This window comes from Gracilinanus agilis, chromosome 2 (assembly GCF_016433145.1).
Source record: "Gracilinanus agilis isolate LMUSP501 chromosome 2, AgileGrace, whole genome shotgun sequence".
NCBI lineage: Eukaryota > Metazoa > Chordata > Mammalia > Didelphimorphia > Didelphidae > Gracilinanus > Gracilinanus agilis.
In genome coordinates this window covers 454,090,218-454,103,936 of record NC_058131.1, presented here as the reverse complement: position 1 = coordinate 454,103,936, position 13,719 = coordinate 454,090,218, and the positions used below count along the sequence as shown (strand labels likewise).

Sequence of the window (13,719 nt, the reverse complement as noted above, 5' to 3'; positions counted from 1 at the left end):
GCGCGCATGCGCACGAGACATGATCTGGGGTCCTCATTACTGGCTCTCAATCATCTTTGGCAAAAAAAAAAAAAAAAATTTCACTGTAAAATGAACCCCTGAAACCAATTAGCTCTTCAGACAGAAAATTCAAACGGAGACATTAAAAGGATTATATAGACTACGCAATCTGTAAATATATATGTGACATGTGTACTGCTCCATGGATACGGCATTTCTCTAGACACCCTTGCATCCTGTGTAGAGGGCCTTAGCGGCGGTGGCTGGCGGGAAGAGAAGGCTTTCAAAGTAGCACCCGGGGCCTGCGGGAACTTTGCGGCTGTGTCGGTACTGAACCATGAAGCTCCAGTGTGAGGTAGAGGTGGTTAACCGCCACCTTCCTACTTTTGGCCTGAGGGGTCGGGGTAAAGGCACCAGGGCAGTGCTGTCCTTGGGCCGGCCGTTGGACAAGACGCTGCCTCAGTCTCAGGCTGGGACCGCCCACCTAGTCATACACACCCTGAAGGACAAGACTGGGAGCAGGTACAAGGTGAGCGTCTTCCCTACTTCTCGCACCGGGTGAGCAGTGTCATCCCGCAGGAGGGCGTAGGGAAGCCCCGAGGGTGCACACTGTCTGTGTGGATTCCCCCACGGACGCCGAGGAAGAGCAGCTCCTCCACCCCCAACCCTGAACTCCAGCTTGTGTGGTGGCTTTTTCAAAAGCCGAGAACCCGCAAAAGTGTCGTCCCCTACTACCCCAAAGCGAAATATTCTCCACGTGTTTTATCCGCAGGTTTGCTTTGGCTGGATGCTTGGCCACTTGTTGGCCCAGTTGCTGGGAATAGGAGCACCCTCTCAAAACTTGGGGCGTGAAGCGTTTGAGATTTCAGGCCAACTGATGCCAAAATACGGCCATAACTGTGAGGTTTAGCACAGCGGTGGTGAGGCAGGGCTGCTTTTCACTTCCAGCCAAGCTTTCCGTACTCCGTTGGTGTTTCTGTGGTCAAATATCGAGGGCACATACATGGCACACACATGGCACACAAAAATGAAGGTCAAGGAGAGTACATTCTTCTAGGGGGATTTAACTTCGTTTACACAAGTAAGTAAATATCAGCTCTGCTTGTGTTGGGGTTTATTGGAAGCTAAAGTCGATGTAGTGATGCAGTGAGTTGCTTTTGCTTTTTCTTGATTATAAATTCCTATAACTTAATTTAAATCTTTAATGTTGTATTTATGTGCCGAAATATTTGGTCACCAACACATAATTGTTCTTTAAAATACTGTAGTTGATTCATCAAAGGGAAAAAGCTGGATTTTCCTACAGGTTGTAATTCTCTTACAAAGTAACCTAATGTTTTATCACCATAATGTTAAAGTCAACATTCAAGATTTGATGCTACTCTTTACCAACTTAAAATAATAATTCTGAAGGTTTACAAGCTTTATTCTTAAAAAGTAAGAAACGAGATGCCAAAACTCCATAGTATCCTGCCCTTGATTTTCACCTTACTAGTCCAGGTTGAGTTAGATGATCTTACTCAGACCTCTACTGTGAAAACAGTTTTATTTGAATGGTTAAAATGCTAATTATGGCTATCTCATTCAGAACCACTAAACTTTTCTTAAGGGCCCAGGAGAGCTATGGAAATTTTACACTATTTGTGTGATGGAATCATTTTTATAGAAGGAAAGGTTTATATAATCTAATATATTCTTCTTTTAACAGATGAAAAAACTGAAGCCGGAGGGATTAAATAATTTACCTCCAGGCACACAATTAAGTGATAAAGCCAGAACTAGAATCCAAATCTCTATTCTTTCCAAGCAACCTTTTCATGTGTCCTAGGGCTCTCTTCCCTCTCCCTATAAAAATCCTACTTAATCTTGTAAATCTCAAATTTCAATTTCACTTCTTGAGATCTCTATTTCTGACTATATTAATATAATTTCCACAGTGAAAATACAAAATTAATTTGTTTCATTTAGTGATATTAAATTGTTCAATTTAATTTATCAAATGAGTTTTAACAAGCTCTGCAAGTGTCCCCTTGATAATTTGTAACATTAAAAGTGTAAATTGGGGCAGCTGGGTAGGCTCAGTGGATTGGGAGCCAGACCTAGAGACAGGATGGCCTAGGTTCTAATCTGGACTCGGACACTTCCCAGTTGTGTGACCCTGGACAAGTCACTTAACCCCCATTGCCTATCGATCTTCTACCTTGGAACCAATACTATATTTTGGTTCCAAGACAGAAGGTAAGGGTTTAAAAAAAAAGTGTAAATTAATTTTGTTAGTAGCATCATTTTTATTATATTGACACAGCTTACCCATAAAGCACTGAATATTCCTCCACCTATATAGGCTATTCTTTAACTCTGTAAGGAGTGCTTAGTAATTGAATTTTTGCAAGTCTTTTTGTGTGCTTTGGGATAAATTTGCCCATACATTTGTTAATGTTTACTTCAAAAGGATATGTGCTAGTAAACCAGATGTTCCTCTTGATTGAACTGGCCTGACTTAAGGTATGTATATAACTCCCTTGGGAGAATTTTATAACAGGTATGAAATCTTCTGAAAGTTATTTTTGAACTTTATGAGATTGAATTCTTTTTTTAATCCTTTTATTTTGGAATCAATACTATGTATTGGTTCAAAGAGAGAAAAATGGTAAAGGATAGGCAATTGGGATTAAGTGACTTGCCAGGGTCACAGAGCTTGGAAATTTTTGAGGTCAAATTTGAACTCAGGGCCTCCCCTCTCTAGGCCTGGTATTTCAATTCTTTACATTAAGAATGATAACAGGGAGTAGCTTCATGCATACTTCCTTAACTGTGTTACCCTGGGCAAGTTACAACCCTTATTGCCTAGCCCTTACCACTCTTTTGCCTCAGATTTAATACATATTATTGATTTTAAGATAGAAGATAAGGTTTTGGTTTTTGTTTTTTCAAAAGAGCTTAAAAAGAATCTTTAAAACTTCAAAACTGTAGTGCCCAAATAGTGTCAGATTAAGAGAAAGTTAAAATGGACTTTCATTTTTCCCAGAATTGTTTTTTTAACTTTGCTACTTTATTTGTTTCAAACAGCTAAAGGAAAATATTGAGCAATTTTTTACTAAATTTGTGGAAGACGGGAAAGCCACTGTTCGATTAAAGGAACCTGCCGTCGATGTCTGTCTTAGTAAGGTATTGTGTCAGAAGTTTCTTTTGAAAACTTGACCTATCAGAATTAGAAAATGTAGGGGATAAGGGAATAATCTAAGGAAAATGGGAATTTTCAGTTTGTTGGGTAAAAAGATTAAGACTTTTTTCCTCGTGGTTGTACTTTGCTTCCTCTGTAGCCTTCTGATATGCTTTAAATTTAGAAAATGAAGAGATTAATGTATAAAGAAAATATTTTATATTTGTATGCAATAACTTACAATTCACCTGGAGCAGCTGGAAACTTATAATAGATGTCTTTATCATATTCAAAAGATTATCTGATCTTGTCTAATTGGATTGGTATTTGTGATAATTTAAAATTAACCTGCTGTGTGACCCTGGGCAAGTCATTTGACCCCCATTGCCCACCCTTACCAATCTTCCACCTATGAGACAATACACCGAAGTACAAGGGTTTAAAAAAAAATAACCTGGAGCAGCTAGAAACTTGTAATTTAATAGCTGTCTCAGTCATATTCAAAAGAACATCTGATGTGTAATTGGAATAATAATTGACATACATGTTAGCACTATGGTAAAGCTTTTTATATGTACGAGCCTTTCAACAACCCTGTGACATATATAGGATAGATCCAGTAATTTAACTTCTGTGGGGCTCAGTTTCTTTATTTGTAAAGTGAGAAGGTTGAACTAGATCGCAGCTAAGTTTACTCTCCCTTTCTATGATCCTGTGCTCAAGCTAGAATCCAAACTTTTTATTTTCTGACTTCGAAAGCAAGAGCTATTACTTAGATAGGATAAATCAGTTTATATTACCAATCCTAGAGAGGATTATAATTTACTTGTTATAACTCCTTGAGTTTTTTCTTCCTTTCTTTAAAAAAATGTTTTCAATCAACAAAAATCCATCTTCTCTTTCTCCCAGCCCTACCCTCTGTTTATAATGAAAGAAAAACAAAACCCCTGTAACAAAAATGTATAGTCAAGGAAAACAAATTTCTGAATTGATAATGGTCAAAAAACTCATTCTGGTTCACCTTTCTATTAGGAGGTGAGTAGCATGTTTTATCATTAGTCCTCTTAGAAACCTGGTTGTTATTGCAGTGATCGGAGTTCTAATTCTTTTAAATTTGTTTTACAGCACAATTGTATTCCATCACACATTCATATATTTATAGATCACATTTATATATTGTAACTTGTCCAGCCATTCCTCAATTCATGGTCATCTCCTCAGAGTTCTTTGCTCAAAAATAGCCATAAGTATTTTTGTGCATTTTTAGAATTTGATTTGCTTAGGACTAATTGCTCCTTTAATTTATCTTCCCTCTAATTTTCCCCTGCACCATTTCCCTATTTTCCTATTAAGTGACATATTCCATATCCAATTGTGTATATATCAGATGTTCCCACCATCCTTCTTGTTTGTATAGATGTCTGCTGAACAGTTTGATTATTAACTTTTTCTAATATTCCTCTTTTGCCTTATCCCAACCACTCTGTCTTCTTCCTCTCAAATTATTCTTCCCCTCTCTTTCCATTCTTTTACGATCAAGACAACAGAAAATCTCCCAGGCCTTCCATTTAATCACAATTCCTCTATGACCCCCTGATGATACCTTTTTATTTTTTTATTTTTATTTTTTAAAATTACCTTCTGTCCTAGAATTGATTCTAAGTATCAGTTCCAAGGCAGCAGAAGAGTAGCAAGGCCTAGACAATTGGGGTTAAGTGACTTGCCCAGGTCTTATAGGAAGTGTCTGAGGTTGGATTTGAACCCAGGACCTCCCATCTCCAGGCCTGGCTCTCTATCCAGAGCTGTCCCGATGATAGCTTTTAGAGGAAATACATATATCATCTTCCTGTATTACATGTAAACAATTTATCCTTTTTTAGTATTTCTTGATCATGTTTCTTTTCTTTTTTGTAACTTCTTTGTACTGCTGAGTTTCTACATAGCTCTGGTCTTTTTGTCAGGAATGCTTGGGATCCTGTAAGAGGGAGATTTTAGATATTTTATAGATATATATTTAAAGTGTGGCCACCAGGAATCAACAATTCAGATTGATTCCGTAATTAAAATAGATCCAAGTCAGGATCGGGTTTAAGGTAGTTTATTTATAATTAGGAAGGTAAAAGGTAAGGAAATAAAGAGAGGGAGAGGATAGTCCAGGCCTGCAGAGGCCTGGATGGAGAGAGAAGGTTAAAAGGCTAAATAAATTAGGCTACAAGCCACAAGGCCTAGCAATCAGATAGGCTAGAGCCTACTTAAGGTAGAGTCTTGGAAAAAACGCCAAGGTAGGCCAAGGAAGTCAGCCTAACTAACCCACCTGACCATTCAGAGTAGAAGCTGCCTGAGGTCTCCCTCAAGATCCTTCAGTACCAAGTTCAAAGCGGGAACTCCCTTAGCAGGAAGTAACCAACGTGCTTGAAGAGATAGTGTCTTTCCTCACTTCCTGTGGGTCCACCTCTAATAAAAGTGGACAAATGGCAGCCTTCACACTGATTTGGACTGCCCAAAGGGCAGTCCCTTGTTCTTGATTTGTTACTTATTGTCACGTGTGGGTAACTCATCTCCCCTCCCCACTAAGGGAGGTGGGGATGATATCTCTATGCCTAAGGTAAGTAAAGTTTTTACTATGAATGGGCTAGAGCTAATTCTATTAACACAATCCTCAATTTCATGAAAGGCTTCCCCTCCCCCCCCCCAGCTTTGGTGGATAAATTATTCTTTGCTGTAATCATATACCCTTTGCCTTCTGAAATATAGTTTAAGCTTTTTCCCCCTTTATAGTACTGACTACTAAATCATGTGTGAGCCTGATTGTAATTCTTCAGTACTTGAATTCTTTCTTTTTGACTGCTTGCATTATTTTTTCTTTGACCTGGAAGCTCTAGGCTTTGGCTATTATAGTTCTAGTAATTTTCAATTTGGGATTTCTTTCAGGAAGTGACTTAATGAGGTTTTTTCTATTTCCATTTTACCTTCTGGTTCTGAGAGATCTGGACAGTTTTCTTTTAATATTTCTCGAAACTGAGTGTCTAGGTTCTTTTTTTGTTTGTGGGTTGGCTTTTACGTAGTCTAATTTCTTTGTGGTTTATTTAATATATCTTGTTGCCTCATAGAGTCATTGGTTTGTATTTGGTCCATTCTAATTTATAGGACTTTCTTGCTTGGGCAACATTTTGAATCTCTTGTGAACAGCTGTTCATTACCTTTCTAATTCTTTTTTTTTAATTATTATTCAAAGTTGCATGTAATAATTTTCAGCATACATTTTCCAAAATCATAAGATTCAAAAGGTTTCCCTTCCAATCCCCACTCTTAGATAGTAAGCAATTTGATCTGAGTTATATACCTTTTACCATGCAAAATATACTTCCATATTGGTCATTGTTTTAAGAGAATACTCATAAAACCAAAACCCCAAAATGAAACCATAAATAAATTAATGTGAAAGATAAGTATGCTTTGATTTGCATCTGAGTCTCAACAGTTCTTTCTTTTTCTAATTCTAATTCTTACATATAGTTCTCATTTTTTTCCTCTAGTTCTCTGACTTATGAAAACATTTTAGATTTTTTTAAACTTTACTCTTCCAATAATTCTAGTCAAATTTGTGCCCAAGCTTGTTTGTCTTGAGCATCCTTGTCACCATAATAAATTTTTGTAGTGAGATTACTTTTTTTGTTGTTCATTCTCCCAGCTTACTTCAGATTGGGGTCAGTTTTGGTGCACTTCTTTAGGAGAGGTCTGGGCTAGTTCTGTTGCTGCTTTCTTCAGGTACTGTAATATTATTTCTGTATCTTAGTGTAGTCAGACTGGGAACCTGAAGCTTTCTATGCTCCCACAGTGGTCTAGTCTAAGGCAAACTTCATAATGAAAGAACCACAGTTTTTCCCTTTGTTTGGGATACCTGTCTTGGTTATTTCTCTGTAGACTTCATATTTGGCTAAAAAGCTGGATCTAAGATCCTGCCTTGTTCCTGGGGTAAGAGTCACACTGCTTGCTTCTAAACTTACTCCTGACTGCTGCCCATTTGGAACACTACCCCTGAGCCCTGGACTTGTATTCTGCCACTGGGTCATTTGTGATTGGCAAAGCTCCCAGTTCACACCTGTTGCTTGTGGTGCCTTGCGTCTCCTGACCTTGTTAAAACATCCTTTCATTGGAGTGCCACCTTCAATGGTATGTTTTTTACCAGACTTCAGCCCCAGTGTCAATGAACCTTCTAGAGACAGTGCTGGGCCCCTTCCCCACCCAAGTGCCATGCCTGCTTCCCCCCACCCCACCCCGTGTGCTGGGCCCCTCCCCACCATCACATGCAGGATACATCCCACACAGGGAAAGGAGAAAGCACTCCCACTGGGCTGCTGGACAAATGAGTGGGTGAAGTGAGGAATGTCCTCAGCAGAGTATACTCTGCTACCTATGAGCCACCCACCTTACCTCCTGTGTGCTCCTAATGGGCTGCTGGTCAGAGGGGTGGGTTGTAGCTCCACACAAGTCTCTCTACCTTTCTAGTAATGAACTCTGGGGAGTGGGGAGGAAGGGTGACCTGAGTGCCCACAGAGAGTGCTCTGTGTGCCATAGGTTTGCCATCACTGGTCTAGAGGCTTCTCTTATCCTCCCTAAACTGACTTTGGACTAGAAAAGTGACTTTTCTTGAATTTCATCATCAGGATTCAGTCTAGCGCAATGATGGTGAACCTTTTCAGAGAATAAATGCCCAAATTGCATGGAGAGGGGTAGGGGAGCAGCCATGCCTCACATCCCTCTGGCTTTCCAGTAACAAACTCTGGTGCTATCTGTGCTGGGACAACCACATGTATGCCCACAGAGAGGACTCTGAGTGCCCCCTTCTGGCATGCATACTATAGGTTCACCAGCATGGGTTTAGTGCATTTTCTAGATCTGTTTGGTTGAGTTTAGTGGGAAGCTCATTTACTGTAACTTCATGCATTTTGCACCATCTTGATTCTACCTCTTCTTTTTTAACTTTCACTAGCAAACTTTTTTTTTAATTTTTAGTTTATTTTTTAGAAAAATTTTCCATAGTTACATGATTCATGTTCTTACTTTCCCCTTGACCAATCCGCCTCCCCCCCCACCATAGCCAACACACATCTATCATGTGTCATCTATCAAGACCTATTTCCATATTATTGATAGTTGCATTGGTGTGGTCTACATCCCCAATCATGTCTGCATCAACCCATGTGTTCAAGCAATTGTTTTTCTTCTGTGTTTCCACTCCTGTAGTTCTTCTCTGAATGTGGGTAGCGTTCTTTTCCATAAATCCCTCAGAATTGTCCTGGGTCATTGCATTGCTGCTAGTACAGAAGTCCATTACATTCGGTTTTACCACAGTGTATCAGTCTCTGTTTACAGTGTTCTTCTGGTTCTGTTCCTTTCACTCTGCATCAATTCCTGGATGTCTTTCCAGTTCACATGGAATTCCTCCAGTTCTTTATTCCTTTGAGCACAATAGTATTCCATCACAGCATATACCACAATTTGTTCAGCCTTTCCCCAATTGAAGGACATACCCTCATTTTCCAGTTTTTTGCCACCACAAAAAGCGCGGCTATAAATATTTTTGTACAAGTCTTTTTATCTATGATCTCTTTGGGGTACAAACCCAGCAATGGTATGGCTGGATCAAAGGGCAGGCATTCTTTTATAGCCCTTTGAGCATAGTTCCAAATTGCTAGCCAGAATGGTTGGATCAGTTCACTACTCCACCAGCAATGCATTAATGTCCCAATTAGCAAACTTCTTAAAGGAGTAGCTTACATTACTTACTGTCTTACCATCTATAGACTATAATCCCTTGCAATCTGATCTTCCCTAACTACCTCTGAAATAAATTTTAATAGTCATCGTTAACATCCTAATTCCACAATCCAAAAGTTCTAGGCCTTTTTCGGGCTACTTGTTCCTTGATTTAGACATCAACATTTTATATTATTGATCACTCTTTTCTTGATATTCTCCTTCCTGGTCTTAAGATCTTGTGCGTGTTTTGTTCCTATGTTTTCAGTTGTTTCTTTTCATTATTTCATTCCTGGAATATAGACATATTATACTGGACTGGGGCAGCTAGGTCACACAGTGAATGGAATGCCATGCCTAGAGTCGGGAAGACCCAAGTTTAAATCAGACCTCAGATTCTTACTAGTTGTGTGGTCCTGGACAAGTCACTTAACCTTGTTTGCTTCAGTTCTTCCTCTTTAAAATGAGCTGGAGAAGGAAATGGTAAATTACACCCATATCTTAGCCAAGAGACAACCCTCCCCCCCCCCCAAAAAAAAAAGGTTGAAAGCCAGACGTGACTGAAATAACTAAAATAACAAGAGGATTGGGGGAAGTCTTCCTGCTAGTTAGAAAAAATTGGCCTTAACTCCTTCGCCAGAACACAAGTGTGACCTCAATGCCCTAAGCAGCTCAGAGATTATAACACTTTATAAGCTATTATAAATTAGAGAACATTTGCCATTCTTTGTTAGATGAAATTTCTTCACCAGAGTATTCCACATACTGTTGGAATCACAGATCTGGTGGTTCCTCCCACACACCCCCCAAAATATATATATATATATATATATATAGTAAATATATGACCCAGTGTTGTGTCCTCAGTTCTCATTTCTCTATGAATTTCTATAGTGACCTCATTTGCTCTTGTGATTTATTCTAGTCACTCCCAAATCTTATTTCTAGTTTCAACTCTTGAACTTAGGTCCTTCATTTTCATCTATCTCTGTCTGTATGTCCCTATAATCCTTATGTAATATATGCCAAATCAGATAAGTTACTTTCTTTTCAGAACCACTATCTCCTGACCTTGACTCTTTATTTAGCAATAATATAAACATTTAAAACATGGAAGTGTGTAAATGGAATTAGCTTGAGCCCATTCATAGTCAAAAATCTGCCCATCCTAGGTGTAGAAATGATGTAATCCTCACCTTCCCTAGTAGGGAGGGGAGACGAGTTACCCACACGTGACAATGAGTAACAAATCAAGAACAAGGGACTGCCCTTTGGGCAGTCCAAATCAATGTAGAGACTGCCATTTGTCCATTTTGAATTAGAGGTGGACCCACAGGAAGTGACGAAGGACACTATCTCTTTAAGTATGTTACTCACTTCCTGTGGAGGCAGTTCCAGTTCGAACTTGATGCTGAAGGATCTCCTGAGACCACAGAACGCTTACACTCTGTATTGTCACTTGGGTAAGTTAGGCTGACTTCCTTGGCCTAGCTGGGCCGCTTCCAAACTCTGCCTATCTGGTTGCTGGGCCTTATGGCTTACAGCTTCATTTATTTAGCTTTTTAACCTTCTCTCTCTGTCTAGGCCTTTGGCCTGGACTAACCCCTCCCTTTTCTCTTTATTCTTATACTTTTACCTTCCTGATTTGTAAATAAACTTGCCTCAACCCGATGATCACTTGGGTCTGATTTAATTACGGAATCAACCTGAATTGTTGATTCCTGGCGGCCACACTTTAAAAATATATCTATAATACCTAATTTTCCCTCTTACAAAAGTTACTGTTTGATTTCTCTAGCAGCCCATTCCTTTTACCTGTCATTCTGTTTGATACTGCCCTTTTTGAGGTAATATCTCTGAACTGTTCCTGAGGAAAATGTAGAGAGAACATCTGAGAATAGAACACTAGATAAGTATCTATATTTTTTTAGGGGTATGGATTGTTTAGACCTGTGATTTCTTCAACATAATGATGTCTGATTCTTCAGAACTTCAATAGAACTTTGTTGGTACTTTTTTTTTTAATAGTTTTTTTTTTTTTTAAATTTTAAACCCTTAACTTCTGTGTATTGACTTATAGATGGAAGATTGGTAAGGGTAGGCAATGGGGGTCAAGTGACTTGCCCAGGGTCACACAGCTGGGAAGTGTCTGAGGCCGGATTTGAACCTAGGACCTCCTGTCTCTAGGCCTGGCTCTCAATCCACTGAGCTATCCAGCTGCCCCCATGTTGGTACTTTTTTTTTTAATGGTACCTGCTGTCTTGAATTTCAGTTGATGGGGTTCAGGTCTAACACTAACAGATTAAAATTTTAACTTCAAGAATTTTTATACTGAAATTTTCAGTTTATTTTGCTTTTATGTATGTGTTTTGTAGGCCAATTCCAGTAACTTAAAGAATTTCCTGTCTGCTGTAAGGCTGGCTCACCAAGGCTGTGCAGTTGAAACATTACCACTATTAACTCTGGCACCACTGAAGACTTCAGAAGTTGAAAAACCAAAAACTAAAATGGTCATTACATCCAAAAAAGATTATCCCTTAACCAAGAACTTCCCTTATTCCTTAGAACATCTTCAGGCTTCCTATTGTAGACTTGCTCGAATTGATATGCGAATGCTTTGCCTCAAAAAGCTTAAGAAATTAGACTTGAGTCACAACCACATAAAAAAACTACCAGCAACAATTGGAGACCTTGTCAATCTTCAAGAGCTTATCCTGAATGACAATCATTTGGAGACATTCAGTGAAGTGTTATGTTCTTCCACACTCCAGAAGTCTCTTCAGAGTTTGGATCTCAGCCAGAACAAAATTAAAGCTCTCCCTCTGCAGTTTTGTCAACTCCAGGAACTCATATATTTGAAACTTGATGACAATGAATTGATACGTTTTCCATTCAAGATAGGCCAACTGAGTAACCTGCGATTTTTGTCAGCTGCTCGAAACAAGCTTCCATTTTTGCCCAGTAGTTTTAAAAAGTTATCCCTTGAGTACTTGGATCTTTTTGGAAATGCTTTTGAACAACCTAATCTCCTAGTTCCTAATATACAGCTGGAGATACCATTAACCTTATTCGAAACTTCTGCACGAGCTGTATTAGATTATAGGTAAGAATTTTCTTAATATAGTTAGTGTTTTTTGAAAATAATGAAAGATTGGTGATGGTATATTCTGTTCTTCTTGTCTTGACAGTAAGATAGGTAAAATATTAAATAGGAAAAAGGTGATACTAGAAAGATAACCAGTATCTCACTATACTACTTTTTGACCTGTAGAAGTTGAAGTTGAGGTATTTTATTCATTCATTGACTTGAATGAGGCAAAAGAATGTTTCCTTTGTTTTGGGGATTTTTTCTTTTTTTTTTTTTTGCATTTTTTTTATTTTAGTAGAATTAACTCTTGGAGAATTCAGATCAGATTTGCCAAATTACGGAACTTGTTGGAGGAAAGACTAGAATGAAGTTTTATAGAGGCAAGTGCCCATTAGGAAAGAAACAGTTCATTGAAATGGATTCTGAACACAAACTTAGAAAAAGAAATTGGTCAGATGAATGACTTAGGTGCAGTAACTTTTTTAAAGGGAAGAGTTAACTTGATGATAGCTCTTATTTAAAAAAAAAATTTTAGAAAGCTTCATTTTAATCTTAAGAGAACTAGAAATAATTGAAACATTAGTAATTGTTGTCCTTCAATTGTTTCAGCTGTCCAACTCTTCAAGACCCCATTTGGGGTTTTCTTGGCATAGATAACTGGAATGATTTACCATTTACTTCTCCAGCTTGTTTGCCAGATGAAGAAACTGAGACTCACAGGGTTAAGTGACTTGCCCTGAGTCACACAGTGACTAGTGCTTAAGGCCAGATTTGAACTTAGATCTTCTTGACTCCAGGCCAACACACATAGCTTGCTTTAATTAGTTAACTAGCCTTATCTAATTTGATTACTTAAACTATGGGAGAAAGGGGGGGGTGGAATTTTACATATTCCCTCCATGAATATAAACAAGATAGTCCAGTAATTTTACATGGGAGGAATTCAGGTATTTGGAAGAAACTACTTGCCAAATATTTGTTAATTAACATTTGTTAATTCTGGAACAAGTTAGAGCAGCTATACTTCCTCAGCCATTAAAGTAGATATAGTAAGTTTTCCTAATTTACATTACATTTAAGTTCCTTTATGAAAGCATTAAAACCTGTGAGAGTAGAGGGAAAATGCAGAGGACAATATATTTCTGACCTATAGCTTTCTAGCTTAACAAGTTAGGGAACTTTTCAGTTTTTTTAATTTTTATTAACTTATGAACAACCTTTTCATTATTATGACAGTTATGATTGTGTTTGGTTTGTATGATCTCATTGCAAGTCAAACCTTTATTTATGACTTATCAAATTATATCTGAACCTTTTTTAACATTTTTTAAATCTACCTTTCCAACAGAATTCCCTATGCTTCTCATATCATTCCTTTTCGTCTTTGTCAAGATTTGGATATATCAAAATCCTGTGAATGTGGAAAATCCTGTCTAAGCTCTTTCATTCAAGCAACTATTACTATGAATCTTCACTATGTTGCTCACACTGTGGTGCTAGTAGATAATATGGGTGGTACTGAAGCACCCATTCTCTGTTACTTTTGTTCATTAATGTGTTACTCCCAATTCTTGGATCGGTCAATGAAAAATAATAGGTAATAGACTTATAAAATTTTGTCCAGAGATTAAATCTTAATTTTATACTTCCTTATATGAATTCACTTTTTTTTTTTAAACCCTTGTACTTCGGTGTATTGTCTCATAGG

General features: G+C 38.1%; 1 protein-coding gene across 1 annotated transcript; it reads left to right on the top strand.

The window, feature by feature from the left end:
* The first annotated feature begins 337 nt into the window (after positions 1-337).
* Positions 338-13,518, top strand: LRR1 (leucine rich repeat protein 1). Its single transcript, XM_044661987.1, is given in 3 exon segments — positions 338-529; positions 3,070-3,168; positions 13,360-13,518. Coding segments are annotated over 3 exon segments (450 nt in total).
* The last annotated feature ends 201 nt before the right edge of the window (positions 13,519-13,719 follow it).